General features: G+C 43.6%; 1 protein-coding gene and 1 long non-coding RNA gene across 3 annotated transcripts in view; one reads left to right on the top strand and one right to left on the bottom strand.

Annotated features, from left to right (window-relative positions):
* The window catches only part of LOC129834713 (spondin-1-like), a 163,856-nt gene that overhangs the window by 103,772 nt on the left and 33,292 nt on the right, over positions 1-26,792 (bottom strand). For both annotated transcript variants that reach the window (XM_055899948.1, XM_055899949.1), the window contains exons 3-6: positions 22,340-22,473; positions 16,068-16,141; positions 15,402-15,524; positions 3,818-3,966 (exon numbers count right to left, since the gene is read on the bottom strand). In XM_055899948.1, the coding sequence (XP_055755923.1) occupies positions 3,818-3,966; positions 15,402-15,524; positions 16,068-16,141; positions 22,340-22,473 (480 nt within the window). The remainder of the gene's footprint in view (positions 1-3,817; positions 3,967-15,401; positions 15,525-16,067; positions 16,142-22,339; positions 22,474-26,792) is intronic.
* Positions 2,109-26,580, top strand: LOC129834714 (uncharacterized). The gene is made up of 2 exons (XR_008756295.1): positions 2,109-2,343; positions 26,018-26,580. It is a non-coding gene; the product is annotated as an uncharacterized LOC129834714 (long non-coding RNA).

Genomic DNA, 26,792 nt, shown 5'->3' with positions numbered 1-26,792 from the left:
CATTGTCGGAACTAGAAGCACAAGCATTTCGCTACACTCGCATTAACATCTGCTAACCATGTGTATGTGACAAATACATTTGATTTGATGTGACTAGGCAATCAGGAAGATGATAAACAGAGTAGCAGCAGTGTATGTGAAGAGTGTGAAAGAACGTGAAAGTGGATGTGTGTGTGTGCGAATGTAGTGAGTGTGTGTGGTGTCAATATGCATGTGAGTGTATGTAGTGTGTGTGTGTATATGTGTGTGTTGGAATGTCAGTGTAGTATGTGTGAGTGTGTGGGTAGACTCCAGTGAGTGTGCATAGAGCCAGTGCAAGAGAGTCAGTGTAAATAGTCCGGGTAGACAAATTTTGATTAACTGTTGAGCAGTATTAAGGCTTGGTGGTATAAGCTGTTCAGGAGCCTTTTGGTCCCAGACATGGCGCTCTGGTACCCCTTGCTGTGCAGTAGCTAAGAGAACAGTCTAGGACTTGGGCGGATGGAGTCTGAAAATGTTTAGGGCCTTCCTCTGACACCGCCTGGTATAGAGGTCCTTGATGGCAGGGAGCTCGGCCCCAGTGATGTACTGGGCCATACGCTCTATCTTTTTGAGGCTCTGAGGGCCCATGTCAAATATTTTCAGCCTCCTGAGTGGGGGCGTTGTCATACCGTGAAGTTGTCATACCCTCTTCACGACTGCTTTGGTGTGTTTGGACCATAGTAGGTCTTTAGAGATGTGTTCACAGAGGAACATGAAGCTCACAACTCACTACAATACAGCCCCGTCGATGTTTCCTGTAGTCCACGATCAGCTCCTTTATCTTGCTGATGTGATGGAGAGGTTGTTGTCCTGGCACCACACTATCACCTCCTCCCTATAGGCTGTCTCATCATCGTCAGTGATCAGGCCTTAATGATGTTGTTGGAGTCGTGCATGGCCACACAGTTGTAGGTGAATAGGGAGTACAGGAGGGGACTAAGCACGCACCCTGAAGGGCCCCAGTGTTGAGGGTCAGCACGGTGGATGTGTTGTTGCCTACCCTCACCACCTGGGGGTGGCCCGTCGGGAAGTCCAGGATCCAGTTGCAGAGGGAGGTGTTCAGTCCCAGGGTCCTTAGCTTAGTGATGAACTTGGAGGGCACAATGGTGTTGAATGCTGAGCTGTAGTCAATGAACAGCATTCTCACGTAGGTGTTGTCCAGGTGAGAAAAGGCAGTATGGAGTGCAATAGAGATTGTGCCATCTGTGGATCTGTTGTGTTGGTATGCTGATAATAGCGGGTCCAGGATGTCTGGGATGATGGTGTTGATGTGAGCCATGACCAGCCTTTCAAAGCACTTCATGGCTACAGATGTGAGTGCTACGAGGCGATAGTCATTTAGACAGGTTACCTTGGCATTCTTGGTCACAGCGACTATGGTGGTCTGCTTTAAACATAGCTATTACAGACTGGGTCAGGGAAAGGTTGAAAATGTCAGTGAAGACACCTGCCAGCTGGTCAGCGCATGTATTAAAGCGCTGCATTAAGGCCTGCAGTGTGAACAAGGCTTATCATCATGGGAACTGGTGACAGCCAATCATGTTTACCCCAGCAATCTCCACTGAAAACAACAGGCTACATAAATCATCTCTCTTTCTCCTCTGCCATGTAGAGTACTATGCAATATTCCATATGTAATATATCTCCCTAGGGAGAAGGTAATGGTTTGATCCTGTTGCTTTCTACCTGGTTTAAATTTAGGTCTGTTCAGTGGGTTGGGGGAATGGATCATTTACCACCCCCCACTGGGATAATATTCTACAGAGAGCTACCTAGAATATCAAATAATAGCTGACACAAGTGGGTGAAAAGAACTATCAACCATTTTATGTCATCAATTCTCTTGTCACTCAACAGTACTGTAACTACTCTGCACTGTAGGGTTAAAACTGAAGCCAACCGTGCTTTGTGGCCGTCTCTCCATAAATCCTCCATTTGCTCTAATCGTTTGGAGAAGGTCCAGGCGGACTAATACAGATACTATAGCAGACAGTATTGTGGATAATACAGCCTTGTGGATAGGTGGCGGTGATGACGCACAGAGCCCAGCTCTCACAGTGTGCTCTCATTATGTGCCGTGACTCCAGGTCTTCAATATTACCCTACAATAATACACTCTATGGGCCCATCTGCTACACACTAGCACAGGCTATTTAAAGAATACGAGAGAGAGAAGGAGAGAGAGAGATTGTACAGAAAGAGGAGAAGAAGAGAGAGGGGAGAGGTTTGGAGAAGAGAGTGGGAGAGAGATAGATGGAAAAAGGACAAGTAACAGAGGGAGTGGGAGAGAGTGTGAAAGACATGCAAAGACATTGAAATATGGTGAGAAACTGAAACAGAGGAATATTTTTTACTAGAGGTAAAACTGCTAAACTATATTTTCATATTTAATATTTATTGAACAAGAGAGGAGCTCTCGTACCTACGAACATGAATGTATCTATTAACCTTGCATGAATGTGTACTTCCTAGGATTTGAGGTCATCAACAGTTGCAAGGGACATTCTCCTAACACGGGCTAGCTGGCTAATGTTAGATAGACAGATAACTTGCCAAAAAGCAATTTTCGTAAATGAACTTTATGACAAAAAAATATGCACAAACGTTTGTCTCTACATTAACTAACATATTCCTCTCAATTGTACATGTTTTGCTTGACTCATTATGACGTTATAACTAATTACATTTGGTTCCACCGTAATGTTTTGTCAGCCATCTTTGTTGAAGAATGCTACCAGGCACGGTTGGCTCGCGTCAGAATTCGTCATTGGAACCACTCGATATGATTGGTCATATAAAAACCTTGGGACCCAAATGCATAATGAGTGCTCTAACTCCCCCTTGTGGTGTTCTGGAGCAATGAAGCCGTGACGCTGGGTACCTCTAAGTCCCGCGGTGCAAGCTCGCAACTTTTAAAGGAGGAACTACTGCAGACGATTAAGCAGACCATTAACCAACATTTGCAATGATCCTTATAGTACAGATGTTTGTCTCTCATTTAGGTCATCGCTTGTGGAAATCATTATGCAAAAGTATTGAATACTTCAACACACTTTGGAAAACATTCCATGTTCCAAATCCATGGCTTTATACTGTAAATACCAAGTAGACACGATCTACTTTGAAAATCCAAAGGACGTAGATAACGCAACAGTGTCCACCATGCATTTCACAGCTGTGAAGTATAAAACCACATAAAGGGGCAGGTTGAGAGACTTACTGTACGGATCGATCAGAACGCCCACTGAGATATGTAAACTCCATTACTTACTGTACTGATACCACAGCCACCTGGATTATCCAGAGAGTATAGCCATTGGCTGGCCCATATAGATATAATTACTAGAATGGGAAAAGCCCCTCAAACCCAGGCAAGTTGAACAATGACTTGAGTGGGGATGGTGATTCAAATAATTTCATGGGTTTGCCATCCTTGACATCCATAAAATACTCATAGATCCTCCACTGCAGTAGCAATAGCACTACCAACATGTTTATAATGGATTCTCAAGCTTTCAACCACATTTGAACAACATTGCTTCCCCACTCAGAATACAATGCTAATCTGGACTTCATTTGAGGACGCAGTGAAGCATAATCGGAGAGTGATCCGATCATCTTGGTCAGATAAAAAGTGACATATTGTAGCGACCTTAACCCAACACCCAGAATATCAGAAAGGGATGCAGATCTCTTGGCGTAACAGATAAGGTGTTGGCTTGTCAATCGTTGGACCCTAAAATGTGCTGCAATATCAATAGCAAGTGTACGTGTATAAGGCCATGCCAAGTCTTACCTTCTGCCTGATCTCTTCCTCCATGGAGACAGGTGATCCCAGCTCGGCCACCTTCTGGATGCCCTCGCTGGCGTAGCCACCATACTCCCACAGCACGTAGTTCTTAGAGTGGGACGCTCCGATGATGGCCGACCAGTGGTTAGCACGCCCTGGTGAGGTTAAGAAACAAAACAACACCAGAATTATCATCATCTCTTACAATCCAGGAGGCAGGCTGGCCAAACATTTGTGCCAGTGAAAGGTTTGCACCTATTCCCATTCCGCAAGGCATAATATATATATAGGTAAAAGGTAATGGTTATGTGTATAAAAAGTGAAAAGGATAAGATTAATGTAAGGTTACGGAATGTTCTGTTTCTTATTCACTTTGAAAATGACAGATGATGATTCATATAGAAGTAATGTACATATCAGATCGTGACACAGTAATTACAGTATTATTTTACAGATTTTTTGACTTCAGAGGCTCAGTACCTAACTCTCTCTGTAGACATTTACGCTAGATTGCAATGAACAGGTAGAACTTAACACGCTCCTGCAGGTTACCACTGGATATTTTTTTCAACACTACTAACGAATGGGAGATTACATGCACCTGCGTGTTAAACTAAGCTTGATTGCAATGAAAACCCCACAAGGATAAACCATCAGATCAGTTGATCTCTCGTTACCATGTCAAGGGATTATCCTTTTCTCAATAGGGGGTGCTGTTTTCACATTGTAAAAATTCGTTCCCAAATTAAACTTCCTCGTACTCAATTCTTGCTCGTACAATATGCATATTATTATTGATATTGGATAGAAAACACTCTCTAGTTTCTAAAACCGTTTGAATTATATCTGTGAGTAAAACAGAACTCAAGTTGGAGCAAACTTCCAGTCAGGAAGTGAGAAATCTGAAATCAGGCAGTCTGTTCTAGGGTCAGTTTATTAATTTGCATGTATTCGATTGGTCGACATGCACTGCATACGCCTTCCCCTAGATGTCAGCAAGTAGTGGGAATTGGAATGGAGTTGCTAGGCAGATCTGAGGCCATATAAAGGGTCTTGGTACGTGGGGTACACTCTTTTCAACATTCGCCATGACGCAAGACAGACCTCAGGATGGCGTTCTGGAAAGCTCTCGTTATAGGCCTTAGATATATACGGCTCTGATTTTATTCGATATAGGTGTTAAAAACGTCATAATGTAGTTATTTTAAACCAAGTTATATCATTTTATATCAGTATATTGCGATTTTCGGAATTTTCTTAGTGCTGTGTTGTAGTGAGTTGGGCACATCTTCGCCACATGGCTAATGTTTACTGCTAATTCCAAAGTTGAAGGCGACAATCTACAACCGAGCAACGATTCCTCTGGACAAAGGACAACTTGCCCAAGATTCTGATGGAAACTCATCAAAAGTAAGAACTATTTATGATGTTAATTCGTTGTTCTGTTGAAAAATGTCAAACTACTATTCCGCCATTAATTTTGGTGCGGTCTCGCTTTAACGCATGCTGTATGTCGTAGTAACGTTAATTAAAAAAATCTAACACAGCGGTTGCGTTAAGAACTAATGTATCTTTCATTTGCTGTCCAATCTGTATTTTATAGTCAAGTTTATGATTAGTTATTAATTAGATTAGGTGCCTCTCCCAAGATTTCTCCCGACATTTTGTTGGCAGCTTGGCTACTATTCTCATTGTATAACCACGATTTGTGCCGCTAAATATGCACATTTTCGAACAAACTCTATATGTATTGTGTAATATGATGTTATAGGACTGTCATCTGAAGAAGTTTGAGAAGGTTAGTGAAAAAATGTATATCTTTTGCTGGTTTATTCGTTATCGCTATTGTTGGCTTGAATCAATGCTGTTGTGTGGTTGGCTATTGTAGTAAGCCAATATAATGCTATATTGTGTTTTCGCTGTAAAACACTTAAAGAATCTGAAATATTGGCTGGATTCACAAGACCTTTGTCTTTCATTTGCTGTACGCTGTGTATTTTTCATAAATGTTTTATGATGAGTATTTAGGTAATTCACGTTGGTCTCTGTAGTTATTCTAGTTGCTTTGGTGAGAGTTGTGATGGTGGCTGCAATGTAAAACTATGATTTATACCTGAAATATGCACATTTTTCTAACAAAACATATGCTATACAATAAATATGTTATCAGACTGTCATCTGATGAAGTTGTTTCTTGGTTAGTGACTATTTATATCTTTATTTGGTCGAATTTGTGATAGCTACCTATGCAGGGAAAAAATGGTGGAAAAAAAAGTTGTGTCTTTTGCTATCGTGGTTAGCTAATAGAAATACATATTGTTTCTTCCCTGTAAAACATTTTAAAAATCAGAAATGATGGCTGGATTCACAAGATGTGTATCTTTCATCTGGTGTCTTGGACTTGTGATTTCATGATATTTAGATGCTAGTATTTACTTGTGGCGCTATGCTAGGCTATGCTAGTCAGCTTTTTTACTGATGAGGGTGCTCCCGGATCCGGGATTGTGACCAAGTAGAAGTTAATGAGAGATCAGTTGTGCGGGTGACTTTAGTGTGTATTGATGGTTTAATGAGGAATCAGTTGTGCGGGTGACTTTATTGTCTATTGATGGTTTAACGAGAGATCAGCTGGCGATAATCTGGTGGCTTCGATGGTTGCAATTGGTCCTTACCGTCTATTGCAATGTTCGGAGAGACACAATAACGATCTGTACAAGGCTATAAACAAGTAGGAAAACTTATATCCGGAGGCTGCTTTTCTGATTAACGGCGATTTTAATTCCGTGCCATTAAGACACATGATGCCCAACTTCCATCAACGAGTTTCCTTCGCGCCACTAGGGGCGAAAAGCCCTAGACCACTGTTATTCTACCCACAAGCAGGCATACAAGGCCCTGTCTCATCCGCCATTCTGCAAATGAGATCATGACTCCGTACAACTGACTTACCTAGTTAAATTAAAATAAATGAACATCGCAGACAACCCTGAGGCTACGGCTGAGGACTGGAACAAATATGAGAAATCCCGCTATGACCTCCGCAGAGTAATCAAACAAGAAAAATAACAATATAGGAATATGGTGGAATAATATTACACAGAAGCTCAAACACGAAGTACCCGTTGAGAAATGATCACCAGAATCAGATACTATGCTACAGCGCTGATTGGAATATGTTTTGAGACTCCGCCGATAAAATCAACGAGCTAACCACGTCCGTCACCAGCTTCATTAGGAAATTAATCTGTGACATCGTCCCCACAGTGTAGGTTCGATGCTTCTCCAATCAAAATCCCTGGATTAACACCGAGGTTGGCGCTAAACTAGAGGTCAGGGCTACCACACACAGACGTATCGCTCCCCAGTGGTGCAGCGTTCTAAGACACTGCATCTCAGTGCTAGAGGCGTCACTACGGGCCCTGGTTCGATTCCAGGCTGTATCACAACCGGCAATGATTGGGAGTCCCATAGGGCGGCGCACAATTGGCACAGCGTTGTCCGGGTTAGGGTTTGGCCGGGGTAGGCCGTCATTGTAAATAAGAATTTGTTCAAGAAGTTAAAACTTCTTATGGCTGCAATCCCGATAACGGGATGATATGACAACAGCCAGTGAAAGTGCAGGGCGCCAAATTCAAAACAACAGAAATCTCATAATTAAAATTCCTCAGACATACAGTACATGTGTCTTATACCATTTTAAAGGTAATCTAGTTGTTAATCCCACCAAAGTTTCCGATTTCAAATATGCTTTTCAGGGAACGCAGCACAAACGATTATGTTAGGTCACCACCAAGCCACAGAATAAGCACAGCCATTTTTCCAGGCAAAGATAGGAGTCACAAAAAGCACAAATAGAGATAAAATGAATCACTAACCTTTGATGATCTTCATCAGATGACATTCATAGGACTTAATGTTACACAATACATGTATGTTTTGTTTGATAAAGTTCATATTTATATAAAAAAATCTGAGTTTACATTGGCGTGTTACGTTCACTAGTTCCAAAAACATCCAGTGATAGTGCATAGCCACATCTATTCAACAGAAATACTCATCATAAATGTAGATGATAATATAAATTATACACATGGAATTATAGATATACCTCTCCTTAACTTCTTGCGACTACAGGGGGTGCTGTTTTCTCATTAGCATAATTGCATTACAGATTAAACGGCTTCCTACTAAATTCTTTATCGTATAATATGCATATTATTACTATTATTGGATAGAAAACAGTCTCTAGTTTCTATAGGCGTTGGAATTTTGTCTCTGAGTGGAACAGAACTCATTCTACAGCAATTTCCCTGACATGGAGTCAGATTTCACACATTTTGGCCCCTGATCTGGAGTCAGTTTAAAGGCCACTGTGAACGCTATCAGGATACGGACACTGCTTACGTCTTCCCCTGGATGCCTTTACGTGATGACGATTTGAATGGTATCGATTGCGCAATCACAGCCCCTATAAAACAAAAACACGTGTAGGTAGGAACTCCTTTCCAGCTGCGTCGGACGCACGGTGGACACCGACCCGTTCTTTTTCCAAGCATTAGTGTAGCCAGTTATATTTCTCCGGTCATGTTTCTACTCGTTATAGGAGTTAAAAACATCATAAGGTAGTTAATTTAAACCGTTTTATAGCAATTTATATCCGTTTAGTGCGATTTTGGGACATTTATTTCTGAGACACTGTGAATCTCTGGGCACGGTTCCAATTCATGCCGAACGCAATGGGCATTTCTACATGGCAAGAGGACAGCTTTCGACCAAAAGACGATTAGACCCAAGAAAGGATTCTTTGCCCAAGATTCTGATGGAAGAACAGCTCAAAGTAGGAACAATTTATTATGATAAATCGTGTTTCTGTCGAGAAATGTTAATCGCTTATGACGCCATCTTTTTAGACGTAGCTTCGCTTGGCGCAAACTGTATTGAAAAGTAAGGATAATTAAAAAAATGTAAATCAGCGATTGTATTAAGAATTAAATTGTCTATCAATCGCTGTCCACCCTATATTTTTTAGTCACGTTTATGAGTATTTATGTATACGACTAGATCACTGTCTAATATGGCGCACGACATTGTCTGACCAGCTGGGCAACTTTTGTCATTGTCTAACCATGATTTTGGTGGCTAAATATGCACATTTTCGAACAAACTGTATATGTATGTTGTAATGTGATGTTACAGGAGTGTCATCTGAAGAATTCTGAGAAGGTTAGTGAAAAAATTAATATATTTTGGCGATGTTTACGTTATCGCTCTCTTTGGCTATAATCAATGCTCTGGTAACGTTTGCATATGTGGTATGCTAATATAACGATTTATTGTGTTTTCGCTGTAAGACACTTAGAAAATCTGAAATATTGTCTGTATTCACAGGATCTGTGTCTTTCGATTAGTGTATGCTGTGTATTTTTACGAAATGTTTGATGATTAGTAATTAGGTAAACACGTTGCTCTATATATTTATTCTAGTCCATTTGTGACGGTGGGTGCAATTGTAAACTATGACATCTACCTGAAATATGCAAATTTTTCTAACAAAACCTATCCTATACCATAAATATGTTATCAGACTGTCATCTGATGAGTTTTTTTCTTGGTTAGTGGCTATCAATATCTTAGTTTAGCCGAATTGGTGATAGCAACTGATGGAGTTAGAAAAGTGGTGTCTTTTGCTAACGTGGTTAGCTAATACATTTACATATTTTGTCTTCCCTGTAAAACATTTTAAAAATCTGAAATGGTGGCTTTATTCACAAGATCTGTATCTTTCATTAGGTGTCTTGGACTTGTGATTTAATGATATTTAGATGCTACTATTTAATCGTGACGCTATGCTAGGCTATGCTACTCAATGTGGGGGGGGGGGGGGGGGGGGGGTGATCCCGGACCCCGGACCCCGGACCCCGGACCCCGGGTAGATACTCGTGAAAGGTTAATGCAACCGTTGTGTCAGATTTCAAAAAAACTTTACGGAAAAAGCAATCCATGCAATAATCTGAGACGGCGCTCAGAAATATAGTCAAATTAGCCGCCATGTTGGAGTCAACAGAAACCAGAAATTACATGATAAATATTCCCTTACCTTTGATGATCTTCATCGGAATGCACTCCCAGGAATCCCAGGTCCACAATAAATGCTTGATTTGTTCGATAATGTCCATTATTTATGTCCAATTAGCTACTTTGGTTAGCACGTTTGGTAAACAATTCCAAAGTCACAAAGCACGTTCACTAAAACGTGACGAAATGTCCAAAATATCCATAACAGTCAGTAGAAACATGTCAAACGATGTATTGAATCAATCTTTAGAATGTTGTTAACATAAATCTTGAATAACGTTCCAACTGAAGAATTACATTGACTTCAGATGAGCGATGGAACGGAGCTCCCTCTTATGTGAACGCGCATGGTCAAAGCATGGTCACCTCATGGCAGTGGTGACTAATTCTCCTCTCATCCAGCCCCCCTTCACAGTAGAGTCATCAGACAAAGTTCTACAGACTTTTGACATCTAGTGGAAGCCGAAGGAAGTGAAAACTCATCCATATCTCGCTGGGATTTCAATGGGAGCTTGGTTGAAAATCCACCAGCCTCAGAATTCCCACTTCCTGTTTGGATATTTTCTCTGGTTTTTGCCTGCCATTATGAGTTCTGTTACATTCAAATACATAATTCAAACAGTTTTAGAAACTTCAGAGTGTTTTCTATCCAATACGAATAGTATTATGCATATTTTAGCAACTATGACTGAGGAGCAGGCCGTTTACTCTGGGCACCTCTGTGCACCTTTAATCCAAGCCACTCAATACTGCCCCTTCAGCCATAAGAAATTAACTGACTTACCTAGTTAAATTAAAATAAATTAACATCGCAGACAACCCAGACGCTACGGCTGAGGACTGGAACAAATATGTGAAATCCCGCTTTGACCTCCGCAGAGTAATCAAACAAGCAAAAGGACAATATAGGAATATAGTGGAATAATATTACACAGGCTCTGATTCCCGCCACATGTGGCAGGGGCTACAGTCAAATACGGATTACAACGGAAGACCCAACTGTGATCTGCCAAACAATGCCTCTCTACCAGACAAACTCCATGTATTTTATGCATGCTTCGTCAATAACAACATTGTGCCAGGTGTGAGTGCCGCCACCATTGCTCTCTGAGGCTGAAGTGAGAAAGGTCTTTAATCAGCTCAACACCCGCAAGGCTGCGGAGCCTGACGGTATTCCATGGCATGTTCTAAGAGCATGTAAATAACAGCTGGAAAGCATATTCATGGTAATGTTCAACCTCTCCTTGTCCCAGTCTGTAATCCACATGTTTTAAGATGACTACCATCATCCCTGTACCTAAGAACTCTGAGACTTCTTGCCACAATGAATACCACACTGTAGCACTCACATCTGTAATCATGAGGTGCTTTGAGTGCCCGGTTATGGCACACATCAACTCCATCATCCCAGACACCCTAGACGCACTTCAATTTGCATACTGCCCCAACAGACCCATAGACAACGCAATCTCAATTGCAATCCACACTGCCTAGATAAGAGGAATACCTATGCGCGAATGCTGTTCATTGACTACAGCTCAGCGTTCAACACTATTGTCCCTTCCAAGTTCGTCACCAAACTTAGGACCCTGGGACTGAACACCTCCCTCTGCAAGTGGATCCTGGACTTCCCGATGGGCTGACCTGAGGTGGTGAAGGTAGGCAAACATCACATCTGGGGGGGATTGAGAGCTTCAAGTTCCTTGGTGTCCAAATCAAAAAGGTCTACACACACCTCAGGAGGTTGAACATGTTTGGCATGTGCCCTCTAATCCTCCAAAAGTTCTACAGATGTACCATTGAGAGCATCTTGACTGACTACATCACTGCTTGGTATGGCTGCTTGGTATGGCAATAGCACCGTCCTTGAGCGCATGGCCGAACAGAGGGTGGTGCGGACAGACCAGTACATCATTGGGGCCGAGCTCCCTGCCATCCAGGACCTCGGTGTGAAAGGAAGGCCAGAAAAGTTGTTAAAGACTCCTACCAGTCAAGCCATAAACTGTTCTTTCTGCTTCCGCACGGCAAGCGGTACCGGTGCATCAAGTCTGACACCAACAGGCTCCTGAACAGCATCTATCCCCAAGCCATAAGACTGCTAAATAGCTAACTAAATTGGTACACGGACTCTCTGAGTTGACCCTTATTTTTGCACAGTCTCTGTGCACACTCATAGTGCCCTCCCTACACACTCACACACACTGACACTCCAACACACACACAAACACTCACTTTATAATTTGCTCACACACACATAATATGCACAAACATTTATACTGACTCCACACACACGCACACCCACTCACATACAACCATAATATACACCGCTACTATTCTGTTTATCATATTGTAATGAACACGATGGGAGACAGAGAGCTGGTTTCAAGCGCAGGGTGCAGCAGGTGTTTAATTGTAAAGGACCACAGGAAGAGGCAGGTAGCTGGGTCCAGGGACAGGCAGAAGGTCATACACAGGGGGTCCAAAAGGCAACAGTACAGGCAGGGAAAAGGCTAGTAACGTCATCCGGGAGATCAGGCAATAGGTTGATAACAGGAAATCCGATAGGCTAAAGTACAGGCAGGGAATAGGCAAAATGCGTCGTTAGTGAGGCAGGCCAAAACTATCATACACGGGAGGATTACATTATGGGAAAACCAGCACTCCCAATAGAAGTGTGTCACAAAACAAACAATACCTCACAATGATGGGGTGCAAAGAACTGAACTAAATAGTGTGTGATAATGACATACAGGTGTGTGAACAGGTGATCAGATTTCAGGTGATTGCGATCTGGAGAGTGAGCTGCGTTCAGGGGATCTGTGTGTTTGAGAGTGTGAGCTGGAAAGTGGGCTGGAAAGTGAGCTGCGTTCAGGGGATCTACGTGTTTGAGAGTGTGAGCTGGAAGCAGACGTTACACATATATCATGATACTCAGTCACTTTACCCCTATACATATCTACCTCTATCACTCCAGTATCCCTGCACATTGTAAATATTGTACTGGAACTGACTGAACCTGTATATAGTATGCTTACTTACTTTCTTGTGTTCTTCTTATTTCTTATTTTTATTTTTCTGTGTGTCTTTTTCTACCTTATGTTATTTTTAGTATTACATTGTTATTGATTACTACGTTGTTGAGTTTAGAGCTTGCAAGAAAGGCCTTTCACTGTACTTGTTCAAGTGACATTAAAAACTTGAAATAGCATACTGAGTTTCCAAATATAAAGTCAAACTTCGGTCTGCTGATGCAATATATTGTCCTCTCTTCACTTCCCAAGGTCAAAGACCTCCGAGTGGATAATTATCTTCTTTATTGCTACAAAATAAACTCATATCCCACTTCCTCTCCTCCTCATCCCTCCCTCCTATCCTCGTCAAGAGCAACTCACACATATTATCGGAAAGTCTTTGTTCAGAAAAGGGAGGCTCTCTATCTACAAATCAAATCCTTCTGTCTCATTTCCTTTTGCAATTTATAACACTCCTCTGGCGTGATGGGGTGTACACAGACACACACACACAAGCACACGCACGCACACACACACACAAATAGGGGAAGTGGTCACCACAAACTCACTAAGGTTATTCCCTCTAGATCCATCAGAACTGTATCCAATCTCGATCATATACTCTGATGTTCCACAGCCTATTTTCATATTCTCTAAAAAACTCCTTTATTTCTATTTCTCTTTCTCTCAGTCTAATAAGAGCCGTGCTGAATTTCTGGTCTAGTCTGTGTTCTGTCCTAACAGCAACGTGATTGCTATATTGCTCATATTTCAGCTTTGTGTGAATCTGGTAGAAATGCTTTTGAGAACCCATATCCACAGTAGACATGAAATGACACCCTGGAATCCCTGGATGTAACATCAAATCCATCGAAACAACAGGGCAATTCTCTGGTACACTTAGCCACCTGAGTACCAGTCATGGCTATCTTGGCTGGGCTCTCTCTACCTGTCTCTCTCCTGAGTGTCTGAATGGGTTCAGGTAACCAGGAAACCTGCTGGCTATCTCCGCTCTCCACAGATAATGGTTGAAAAGCTTCTCAGTGGTGTATTACTTATTATAAACTGGGTGGTTCGAGCCCTGAATGCTGATTGTCTGACAGCCATGCTATATTAGACCGTATACCATGAGTATGAAAAAACATTTATTTTTACTGCTCTAATTACATTGGTAACCAGTTTATAATAGCAATAAGGCACCTCAGGGGGTTGTGCTATATGGCCAATATACCACGGCTAAGAGCAGTGTCCAGGCACTCCACGTTGTGTCGTGCGAAAGAACAGCCCTTAGCCGTGGTAAATGAGCCGTATATACCACACCTCCTCGGACCTTATTGTTTAACTATAATCACACAGAGAGGGAAATAAAAGCTGTGCATGTGACGATGTCGGGAGCGAGGAGAATAAAAAACCTGCTAGCCTGTTTTAGAGTAACCTTCAACATCAGAATATATGGCATCGGCCCTTCACGTGTGCCTCTCTTCTGTTTGAAGGACAAATGGACGCCTTGTAAAAATATCAGCCTGACGTGACATTGTGCTGTATCTTCTTCTCTCTCTCCCTCTCTCTCTCTCACTCCTGCTGCTAGCAATGAAGAAGCAGACACTCACAGACCATCATGACCGTGGATAGCGTGTGAAAAACATTGCTAAAACCTCTTTTAGCAATGGTTCTATCTGTGTTTGATTGACAGTAGTTATAGAAAAAACACAGGCACATTAACAAATGGTCTCTACCAGATACAAATGATGCTTGGGGAGGAAGTTGTTTATGGTGATCTGCTGTATGTATAACAACCAGGGATGGTTACCTTGGCTATGACTTTGTGGTGGTGAGGAGAACTCAATTATGAAACCACAAAACCAATTATGGGTTTCCTAAGACACAGAGTGGAAACGCATGCATAAACAGCACACACACATACACACACAATGTAACATAGACAGACATCCACACAAACAGAAAGACATACAAACAGAAAGATACATACACACACATTCTCAAACACATACACTCCTGTCTCTCCTAAGCCAATAAATTAGGGTGTCACTCGATCTGCAGGTTTATCTTACTGTGGGACTCCATGATAATTATTATATTGATCTGGGCTGTGAGAGAGAGGAGTGTCTTCGAAGGAAGGAAGAGCCCAGTATCCCCATCTCCATTCACACCCTGCCTGCCTGCCGAGGAGTCAGGCTCAAGGTTATACAGTTCAGCACCACAGATCGAAGCCCAGGGCCAAGCTGGGGGAGGAATGAGACAGGGGCACAGCACCCTGGGGAGAGAGTATCCTGGGGTGACCATGGAGGTTGTAGTATTCTCGGTAGACTGTGATGCTAGGTAATTGAACAGTATTGCAATTTTATGAGTAAAGGGGTATTTTTGACGCAATGGAGGCACCAACTAGTGTAGCCCTGGGGTGAAATGGGGCACTAACTAAAGTTGTCTTTCAGGGATTAAATGGGGTATGTGCCTGGGTCATTTGGAAGTTATGGGGTACTTACGAGGGTAGTCTTTTGGGTGCACCTTCTCTGACCAGTTGCCATAGAAGGTGACTCTGTACTTGGCTGTTCCACAGGCACAGCAATCCAGCAGAGGCTTCTCTGTGGTCTCCCAATACAACGACTCTGAGAAGGGAGAGAAGAGAGGTTAATGGAGGAGAGGGTGGGAGGACGTGGTGTAGGGTTGAGGGATGTCGGGAGGAGGGGAGGAGGGAGGAGGGGGTAAGGGTGAGGGAGAGAAGAAGGGAGGGAGAGAAAGGTGCGGAAGGGAGGGAGTGAGGGAGGGGTGAGGGAAGGAGGGAGGGAGGTGTAAAGCTGTTCTTTTGATCAGTCTCTGTAAATTCTCTATCCAATGTCACGCACAGCTTGGGAGATACAGCACAAGCGTGAAGATCCTGACCCAGTAAGGGAAGAGAGAGTAAGACAGGAGATACTGAGATATAGTAAGGGAGAGAGAGTAAGACAGGAGATACTGAGATATAGTAAGGGAGAGAGAGTAAGACAGGAGATACTGAGATATAGTAAGGGAGAGAGAGTAAGACAGGAGATACTGAGATATTGTAAGCGAGAGAGAGTAAGACAGGAGATACTGAGATATTGTAAGGGAGAGAGAGGAGGAGTGGAAGACATGTAGCGCCCTTTACTACGTCTCGGTAATGGAGGACATACCTTTCTCACACATCCTCTTGGTGAGAGAGCCTTCATCCTGGAAGTAGATGATCCTCTTCTGGACAATGCTGGCCCTGCAGAGAAAGATGGAGGAGGGGAGGAAGTGAAGAGGAAGTTTCAGGTTAAGAGAAAGGAGATGAAAGGTTAGAAAGAGAAAGCAGATGAAAAGTGAAAAGATGAGGGTAAAGTGGAGATGAGGGTTGAAAGAGATAGGGAATGGACAGAGGAGAAAAGACAAGAAAGGATGAGAGAAGTACAAGGCAGGAGATCAGGTGGAATAAGGGAGGAAAGAAGCAGGAGATGAGAAAGAAGAGAAGAGTTAAATACTCATACAGTACTTTTAGCACAGGGAGTAACCGGTGGGCATTTGGAGTAATGTTGAACTCAAGATGAGTGTTCTTGTGCTTCCAGACAGGTCTCCCAGCAGGTCTGAGATCGGCTACTAGAGCAGGTTCTGTGTTATCAACTTTTGAATGTGATTGCGGACAGGTCTGAGATCAGCTACTAGAGCACACAGGGGTGCTGAATCACAGGCACTCTCAGACCGGAGGGATTTGCTAGCTCTTACAGAAAGTATTTATTAACATAAAGACTTGTATTTAGCAGGAGAGAGATGCGGTTGGAAAAGAGATTGAAAACCTAGAGAGAAAGAGAAAAAGGAGAGAAAAAAGTCAGAAAGTAAGCTTCGCTTTTGAGAAACGATCAAGAGTGAACGAGCTCACACACACACTCAGGCAAGAGGAACTACAGTGTGTCAGAGATAAGACTGAGTGACAGGCCAAAAGTTAAGTTTCCCAGAGCTAAAGTCCTGCTCCTGGTCCTGGCAGAGAGACTGTTCTGATAGAGCTGTCTGGGGACAGAGCCACTGAGTGCTGGGTGGAAACAGGTCTTAGTGGGGCCTTGACATGCAAATCAGACACAAACAAACCCATTCAATGGCCAGAAGGGTGTGTGGGCCAGAAACGATCGCAAACAAATTACTTTCAGGGCCCAAAAGCTGTCACAAACAAACTCCATTTAGGTGCTGTGCATTACATCAGACTTGGCCTCCCACAACAGGCTGCAGGTTTCCATGGTGATAGTGGGCAGAGGGTAGCAGCAGGGTGTAGGTTCTAGGCTCTGGACTGTCTGGGTTCTGGGTCTGGTCCAGGTGGTTCCTGTCCAGCTGGACTGTTTATGGAGCAGGAGTCCGAGCTAGGCCAAGCCCACCGCTGTCACTGTGCTCTCCCACAGTCACAAAAATAAAGAAAGAGCAAGAGAAAGAGGGAGGGAGAAGAGCGAGAGGAGACGTAGACGTAGATGAGGAAAGGTATAAAGACAGAGAGATGTACTATATGCTCATCTCAGGAAGCCGTGGTAGTGAGGAGGAGAAACGGCACAAAGAAAGAGAGATACAAGACAAGGACAAAGAAGACACATAATTTCACCTTATTCTTGAAGGACACACTTCAGATGAGCTGCTTTGGAACAATACATTATCTCTCAATTCTGATGGGATTCCAACCTATTCCCAAAGCAAACCTCCTACCGTTAGGGACTTGCGAGTGGCGCAGCGGTCTAAGACACTGCATCGCAGTGCTAGAGGCGTCACTACAGACCCGGGTTCAATCACGGGCTGTTTTGCAGCCGGCCACGACCGGGAGACCCATGAGGCGGCGCACAATTGGCCCAGCGTCATCCAGGTTATGGGAGAGTTGTACAGTGTTTCCTCTGACACATTGGTGCGGCTGGCTTCCGGGTTGAGCAAGCAGTGTGTCAAGAAGCAGTGCGGCTTGGCACGTCCGTGTTTCGGAGGACACATGGCTCTCGACCTGTGCCTCTCCCGAGTCCGTACGGGACAAGACCGTATGGGACAAGACCGTAACTACCAATTAGATACCATGAAAAAGGGGTAAAAAGTACATTTTTTGATTTTATTATAAAAAACCTCCTGTCTGTTTATCCTGCCTGTCTCCAGAGCAGGCTATCAGAGGATTATGTTTGATGATCTAAGGGCTGGACCAGTGGCAGAGGAGGCTGTGTCAGGCAGGCCGGCCAGAGAAGGGACGGTATCTCTACAGTGACGGAGTGACAGCTATATGCCCCTATTAACATAACATAACTCTTTCTTCATCTCTCTTTTTCTCACCCTCTCTCTTGCGTTTGTTTTTTTTTGCATTTTTTACTCTCCAAGGCACACAGCGAGACAGAGACAGACAGACAGAGAGGAAAGAGGAGAGAGAGAGAGAGAGAGAGAGAGAGAGAGAGGGAAATAAGAAGAACACAACAGATCCCATCCGAAAACAAGGAATGGGTTTGGAAGGGGATAGTAGCAGGACATGAAGAAACCTGTCTGATGGGTGTACCTAGAAGTACAGAGGTGACAGGGGTACCCCACCCCAGGCGCTCCTAAACACACCGCCAGCATATCTCTAATTGTTCACACCTTAATTCAATCTCACCCCAATTTCAGACATCTCTCCCTGAGCGAGCCGCTCACAAACTGCCTCACTAGCTGCCCACTTTCTGGGGCCGGCCAGGCAATCAGGCACAGTAATGCTTATTTAACATCCAATTTAAATTCTATCAATGAGATGCTATTAAAGCCAGACTCACTTTCCTGGCTCCACACCGCTGATGGTTATCGCCTCAAAGCGCTCCGGTATGTTGGGTGGGTAGGAGGGTGTGTGTGTGCATGCGTGTGTGCGCACGTGTTTGTGTGTGTGTGCATGTGTGTGTGTGTGGCCAGGTCAGAGAGGGATAAATAAACATAGCTATTTGTTTACAGTTTGTTCCTTTGGAAAGGCACATACTGTACCAGTTTCATTGAACCATTCCTACTCATCTCACATGTAATAACTGCACAGTTAGACTGCCATTCTCTCTGGGAAGGCTTTTTAATCTACCTGCCATTGTGTTCATGTCATTCAATTCCTGGAGATTTCAAATAGGTTTTGACACTATCATGTTCTGACTGTCAAAACTGTACTACACGTTAAGTCAGGTGAACCTGAAAAATGTATAAATGAACAAAAATATAAAGATTCTACAGGGAGAGTGGTCCAGAAATCTGTCCCTTTTTGACCCCCATAATCATGATGAGCCAGATCACTGTTTCCAGCCACCAGGAGACAGCAGCTACTCCTCAATTACAGCTAACCATCAGGGAGGAGAGGCCGCCACACCACAGCCTCTCTAGCCACAGGACTAGAGGAGCTCTCAAAAACTCTGACCATGCTCTGAACTGATCACTTTCCACACAGACACACTGAGCGATGATGACACTATACACAGTAATACGCACACAGTACACATCTACACATGTTGCATTATGCTGTATTACACACACTCACACAAACGCACACGTACATGTAAAGACACACAAACACACACACAGGCACCAGACACAGTCTGTTTTTCCATACTAGTTATTGCCAGAGGTGTCTGAGTTAACCAGGTTATTTGACAGGTAGGCAGATAGGCATGCTGAGAGCGTTGAAATTAAAAACTCGTATCAATAATGAAATCCCCCATTCTCTGATGAAAAAAATACTATTATAGCTGGGGAAAGGTGGGCAGACACTCCCCCAGGCTGGCAGCACCAGTCACGTTCACTGTATATGGGGTTGTCATGGTAATATAAGAGGGGCGAGCAGCATGTAGGTTTGTGGGGAAATATCTAATGGGGAGAGAACCATTTTCTTTCTCTCGTGATTATATCTCTGGGGAGATCCCTCCTGCTGGATTGTGATTTATGCCTAGCTAGTTCAGGCTAGGTTGGTTGTTTTGTGCAGCTCCCCATTACCCCGTGCAGTGTAAAATAAAAACGCCTGTTGGCATTAACCATATTTCGCTCTCCGTCCATTTGTTATTTAAGCTAGTAAAGTCACAATATTGGGAATCCCGTAAACGACACACTATAATCAACCATTTCAGATTCAATGCTGCCTGCGTCTGTCTGTCTGTCTGTCTGTCTGCGCGTCTGTCTGCGCTTCTGTCTGTCTGCGCGTCTGTCTGCGCGTCTGTCTGCGCGTCTGTCTGCCTGCGCGTCTGTCTGTCTGCGCGTCTGTCTGTCTGCGCGTCTGTCTGTCTGCGCGTCTGTCTGCGCGTCTGTCCGTCTGTCTGTCTGTCTGTCTGTGTGTCTGTCTGTGTGTCTGTCTGTGTGTCTGTCTGTGTGTCTGTCTGTCTGTGTGTGTGTGTGTGTGTGTGCAGGAATGTGTATGCTGTGTGTAGATGACCAATATGTGTTTGCATTTGTTTAGGAAGAGAGAGAAAAGAGGCTGTTGCTGCTTGAGCTCTAGCTAGAGATATACAACAGCTTCTCAATAATAATCAATCAGTATGATGTTTAGGGGTACACCTGCCCCACTTAACTGACAAAACTTTAATAAGTGTGATCACCCAGTAATTCAACTTTCCAGTTTCCAAAAACACAAAAACACTCAACTATGAACCTGTCCTCGCCTGGTGTCATCACTCTACAGTGAAAAACAAGTTTCCCCACTGGACGTACCTTAGTATCACATCCCCACTCCCTAACCTCCACAAGTGACTATATCTCACTCTCTCCTCATCTCACATGCTGCCACTCTCTTTCCATTCTATCCATTCATCTGTTCTCTCTACCTCTTTCCCTTTCTCTACCTCTGTCCCCCACTCTCTGTCCCACATCCTTTCTCCCAATAGATATAAGATAGCTAAGAGGTAAAGTAGGAGAAGATGCCTGCCTGCCTGGTTAGTGTGCTGTGGGAACAGCACAACTACGCCCTGGTTGAGAAAGGCAGAAAGAGTGAAGCGGAAAAGGAGAGAGAGAGGGGAAGGAATGAAAAGGGTGTGTAGTAGCGAGAGAAACCGACAGGAGAGAGAAGAGTGAGTGAGAGTAGAGAGAGGGAGGGAGGAAGAAAGCCAAAGAAAGGGGGAGTTCAGAGACGAAGGCAAGGACATCTCATCACTCACTCTGACAGGCACATAATAACGTGCATTAATAAGAAATGCAAGCCTTTTTTTTACGCCCCTACACACGTAACGACGGCACGGTGAGAGATTTAAACGGGCCAGGAGAGAAAGTGACAGGCCAACTGAACTCTTTAATATTGCAGAGATTAGCATGCCATGTAGGGCACCACCCCTATGTTTCTGTTCCTCTCTCTCTTCTCTCTCTTCTCCCCCCACTGGGTACACACTGGTTGAATCAATGTCGTTTCCACGTCTAATTCAATGAAATTACGCTGAACCAACGTGGAATAGATGCTGAATTGACGTCTGTGCCATCTCTCCTCCTCCTCCTTTTGTCACTCTTTCTCTAGATTATGCACTCTCTCTCTCACACACACACACCCTCTCTCTCTCTCACACACACCCTCTCTCTCTCACACACACCCTCTCTCTCACACACACACACACACACACACACACACACACACACACACACACACACACACACACACACACACACAAACACTCGCTCTCTCTCTCAGCCCTACCCTCAAACAATATCCTGCCTCAATGCATGGGAGTGTACTGTGATCTATGTTTGGTACAGGTAATTAACACATACTGCACCTAAACAAGCCCTGGAGGCACACGACACGTTAAATGAATAAATTAACATCAACCCAAGCCATTGCAGCCAATCTTGTTATTATGAATTCTTTATGCAACATACATTCTGGAAGAAACATTGATCATATATTCTGAGGGAAACCTTAGGTTGGGTTTGGAGTGGAGGAGTACAGTAATAGCTTTCCATGTACAGTAATAGGACACATGTGAGTACGATACTGTATGTAAACATGCCTGAGGGGTCCACATACAGCTCCTTATTCACAGTATACGATCACCCACACACTGTCACAGCTACACTGGATTTATGTCATAGTATGGTCACCAACTCTGGTCCTATACACAAGCTAAAGGTTGTGAATGTCTTGTTCCAGCCCAGCACTAACACACCTGGATGAACTAATCACCAAGCCATCAAAACATTGATTAGTTGAATCAGATTATATTACCATTGGTCTGGAATAAAAGCCTCTAAACACCGTAGCTCTCCAGTACCACGGGTGGTGATCACATATGGCTGCATCCCGATTCTCCACACTTCTCCCAAAGTGTGCACTTGCACATTGGATTGGTATAAGCATTGGCTGGAGGGAGTTTCCACTGTTGTTGCATCCATAATGGGGAGTATGCAGGACAAGTGCACACTTCAGGAGAGGGGTGGAACATGGGGACACAGTCATATAGATCCTTACTTTAGGGTTCTTCAGAGAGGCCCAAGTACATGTACCTACTTGAGGGTGACACAACCAGAGGCGCTGGGGGGTGCTGTCCAGAACACCTGGATCCTGGTGCGTCTCCGAGGGGTACTCTCTGTCACTGCCGGGGGACAGTTGATCATGAACTGGGTGTCCTCTTCATCGATGATCTGTATAACACATAAAAACAGACACACACACACACACAGACGGATAGAGAGACAAAGACACACACACACACACAGCATGGATTTGATTTAAATAAGGACAAGCAAATGAGGAAAGGTAATGTAATAGTCATTGCATGGTACCTTATGTTCTCTCTGTATTATACCATATATTTCATTACTATGTATTTACTATTGTCATATGATTCCCTCTCTCAATGTGAGTTCAAGTGCAACTTCATTTAACTGCCATTAGCTTTCATTACCAGGCTTAATTAGAACGCTACAATTAGACATTATCTAATTCATTAGCAACATCTGTTCATTGCAAAGTAACAGTACATTTTGCATTTCACAAATTATTTTCAATTAAATGAGTGCTATAAATTAATTTGATCAATTTTAAGCTCCTTGTGTCATTCTACACTATGACTCAGTGGATACAGTGGCTTGCGAAAGTATTCACCCCACTTGCCATTTTTCTTATTTTGTTGTCTTACATCCTGGAATTTAAATGGATTCATAGGGGGGTTGTATCATTGGATTTACACAACATGCCTACCACTTTGAAAATGCAAAATATTTTTTATTGTGAAACCTACAAGAAATAAGACCAAAAAACTGAAAACTTGAGCGTGCATAACTTGACCCCCCCCAAAGTCAATACTTTTTAGAGCCACCTTTTGCAGCAATTACAACTGGAAGTCTCTTGGGGTATGTCTCTATAAGCTTGGAACATCTAGCCACTTGGAGTTTTGCCCGTTCTTCAAGGCAAAACTGCTCCAGGTCCTTCAAGTTGGATGGGTTCCTGCTGGTGTACAGCAATATTTAAGTCATACCACAGATTCTCAATTGGATTGAGGTTTGGGCTTTGACTAGGCCATTCCAAGACATTTCAATGTTTCCCCTTAAACCACTTGACTGTTGCTTTAGCAGTTTGTTTAGGGTCATTGTCCTGCTGGAAGGTGAACCTCCGTTCCAGTCTCAAATCTCTGGAAGACTGAAACAGGTTTTCCTCAAGAATTTTCCTATATTTAGTTACATCCATAATTTATTCATATCTGACCAGTTTCCCAGTCCCCACCGATGAAAAACATCCCCACAGCATGATGCTGCCACCACCTTGCTTCCCTGTGTGGATGGTGTTCTTGGGGTGATGAGAGGTGTTGGGTTTGCACCAGATAAAGCATTTTCCTTGATGGCCAAAAAGCTCAATTCTAGTCTCATCTGACCAGAGTACCTTCTTCCATATGTTTGGGGAGTCTCCCACATGCCTTTTGGCGAACACTAAACATGTTTGCTTATTTTTATCTTTAAGCAATGGCTTTTTTTCTGGCCACTCTTCCGTAAAGCCCAGCTCTGTGGAGTGTATGGCTTAGTGGTCCTATGGACAGATACTCCAATCTCCGCTGTGGAGCTTTGCAGCTCCTTCAGGGTTATCTTTGGTCTCTTTGTTGCCTCTCTGATTAATGCCCTTCTTGCCTGGTCCGTGAGTTTTGGTGGGCGGCTCTCTCTTGGCAGGTTTGTTGTGTTGCCATATTCTTTCCATTTTCTTATAACAGATTTAATGTTGCTCCGTGGGATGTTCAAAGTTTCAGATTTTTTTGTAACCCAACCCTGATCTATACTTCTCCACAACTTTGTCCCTGACCTGTTTGTAGAGCTCCTCGGTCTTCATGGTGCCACTCGTGTCACGTTCTGACCTTAGTTTTGTTGTTATGTCTTTGTTTTAGTATGATCAGGGCGTGAGTTGGGTGGGTAGTGTATGTTCCTTTTTCTATGTTATTCTGTTTCTATGTGTTTGGCGTAATATGGTTCTCAATCAGAGGCAGGTGTCAGTCATTGTCTCTGATTGGGAGCCATATTTAGGTAGCCCGTTTGTCATTGTGAGTTGTGGGTGATTGTTCCTGTGTCTGTGTTTTACCATACGGGACTGTTTTGTTTTCGTTCGTTCACTTTGTTGTTTTTTGTTTCAGTGTTCTATTTCTTTTTTTAAATATGGACACTTACCACGCTGCGCATTGGTCCTCCGATCCTTCCTACTACTCCTCCTCAGAAGAGGAGGAAGACGAGTTTTACAACTTGCTTGGTGGTGCCTCTTGCTTAGTGGTGTTGCAGACTCTGGGACCTATATATACTGAGATCATGTTTTATCTAGGCAAGTAAATTAAGAACTAATTCTTACTTACAATGATGGCCAAGGAACAGTGGGTTAACTGCCTTGTTAAGGGGCAGAACAACAGATTTTTACCTTGTCAGCTCGGGGATTTAATCTTGCAACCTTTCGGTTACTAGTCCAACGCTCTAACCACTAGGCTACCTGCCGTAACACTTACATTGCACACAGGTGGACTTTATTTAACTAATTATGTGATTTCTGATTGGTTGCACCAGATCTTATTTAGGGGATTCATAGCAAAGGGTGTGAATATTTATGCACACACCACTTTTCCGTTTATTAGTTGTTTTTAATTTTTTTAAACAATATTTTTTCTTCACTTCGCCAATTTGGGCTATTTTGTGTATGTCCATTACATGACATTCAAATACAAATCCATTTAAATTACAGGTCGTAATGCTACAAACTAGGAAAAACGCCAAGGGGGATGAATACTTTTGCAAGGCACTGTACGTCTGGCTGGTATGCAATTTAATATATTGTGTTTGAATACATACATAAGTCTATCCTATGGTGGCTAACTGACAGCTGTACAGCAAATATATAATGGTTTTTCACACACGCACGCACACAAACACGAAAACACACACACACTCACAAACTCTGTGACACGCGCCATTAGTTATACTGTAGGATTGATAGTGCATTTCACAGACATACCGTGGCCAGCCACAATTCTTAGCAAATGAATGAAGGGCTTAAGTGCCGTCCTTGAAGGGTCATTTTCAGAGTGCTCATTTTCAACTCCAAGTGCTTTTGGTGTGAGTGTGTGCATGTGTGTGCGCGTGTGTATGTGCGTGTGTGTGCGTGCGTGCCTGTGCGTTTGTGTGCATGTGGGTACGTGCATGTGTGTGCGTGTTTGTGCATGTTTGTGACAACATTCTCCACAGTTCTATTTGACAGGAAGTGACATCAGGGCGATAAATGCTCAGAACTCTCTCACTCATTAAAGCTGTCAGCGGAGAATTCCCTCTGTCACGCCATGTTATGAATCAGGTTACTCTGGACTGAACTGTGTGTATGTGTGTGTGTGTGTGTGAGAGAGAGCTCTGGGATTGACTGGCCTGGCTGCGTCTGTATCCAGCCCTCTGAATCACACCCAGAGGTCAAAAAAACCTTGCTGGGTTCCCATGGTTTCTGACAGGCATCCCTGGGGTGGGGGCTGACTGAGCCGACTGGAGTCTGTGACGACCCAGGGTTCTCCCGACCCCTCCTGTCTCAGCCTCCAGTATTTATGCTGCAATAGTTTATGTGTCGGGGGGCTGAGGTCAGACTGTTATATCTCCTGTCTTATCAAGTGTCCTGTGTGAATTTAAGTATTCTCTCTCTTTTTCTCTCTCGTTCTTTCTCTCTCTCTCTTTCTCTCAGAGGACCTGAGCCCTAGGACCATGCCTCAGGACTACCTGGCCTGATGACTCCTTGCTGTCCCCAGTCCACCTGTGCTGCTGCTCCAGTTTCAACTGTTCTGCCTGCGACTATGGAACCCTGACCTGTTCACCGGACGTGCTACCTGTCCCAGACCTGCTGTTTTCAACTCTCTAGAGCCAGCAAGTGCGGTAGAGATACTCTGAATGATCGGCTATGAAAAGCCAACTGACATTTACTCCTGAGGTGCTGACCTGTTGCACCCTCGACAACCACTGTGATTATTATTATCTGACCCTGCTGGTCATCTATGAACATTTGAACATCTTGGCCATGTTCTGTTATAATCACCACCCGGCACAGCCAGAAGAGGACTGGCCACCCCTCATAGCCTGGTTCCTCTCTAGGTTTCTTCCTAGGTTCCGGCCATTCTAGGGAGTTTTTCCTAGCCACCATGCTTCTACACCTGCATTGCTTGCTATTTGGGGTTTAAGACTGGGTTTCTGTACTGCACTTTGTGACTAATCAGCTAATTTAAGAAGGGCTTTATAAATACATTTGATTGACTGATTGATTTGATTGAATGCATTAAACGCCATCTGTGAAAAGCAGCAGCCATTCAACTGACCTATGGCTCTGACTGCGTGTGTGTGTGTGCGCGTTTGAGAGAGCGAGTGACAGAGACTGAGACCCTGCATGAGAGACTAAATGTGAGAAACAGAGAAAGGGGAAGACTGTTTGAGGTATAGTCTGTCAGAGAGAGTGTGTTTGCTTGCAA

This window comes from Salvelinus fontinalis, chromosome 35 (assembly GCF_029448725.1).
Source record: "Salvelinus fontinalis isolate EN_2023a chromosome 35, ASM2944872v1, whole genome shotgun sequence".
Taxonomy (NCBI): domain Eukaryota; kingdom Metazoa; phylum Chordata; class Actinopteri; order Salmoniformes; family Salmonidae; genus Salvelinus; species Salvelinus fontinalis.
Note: the sequence above shows the minus strand (reverse complement) of the source record. Positions and strands in the feature narration are given on the sequence as shown.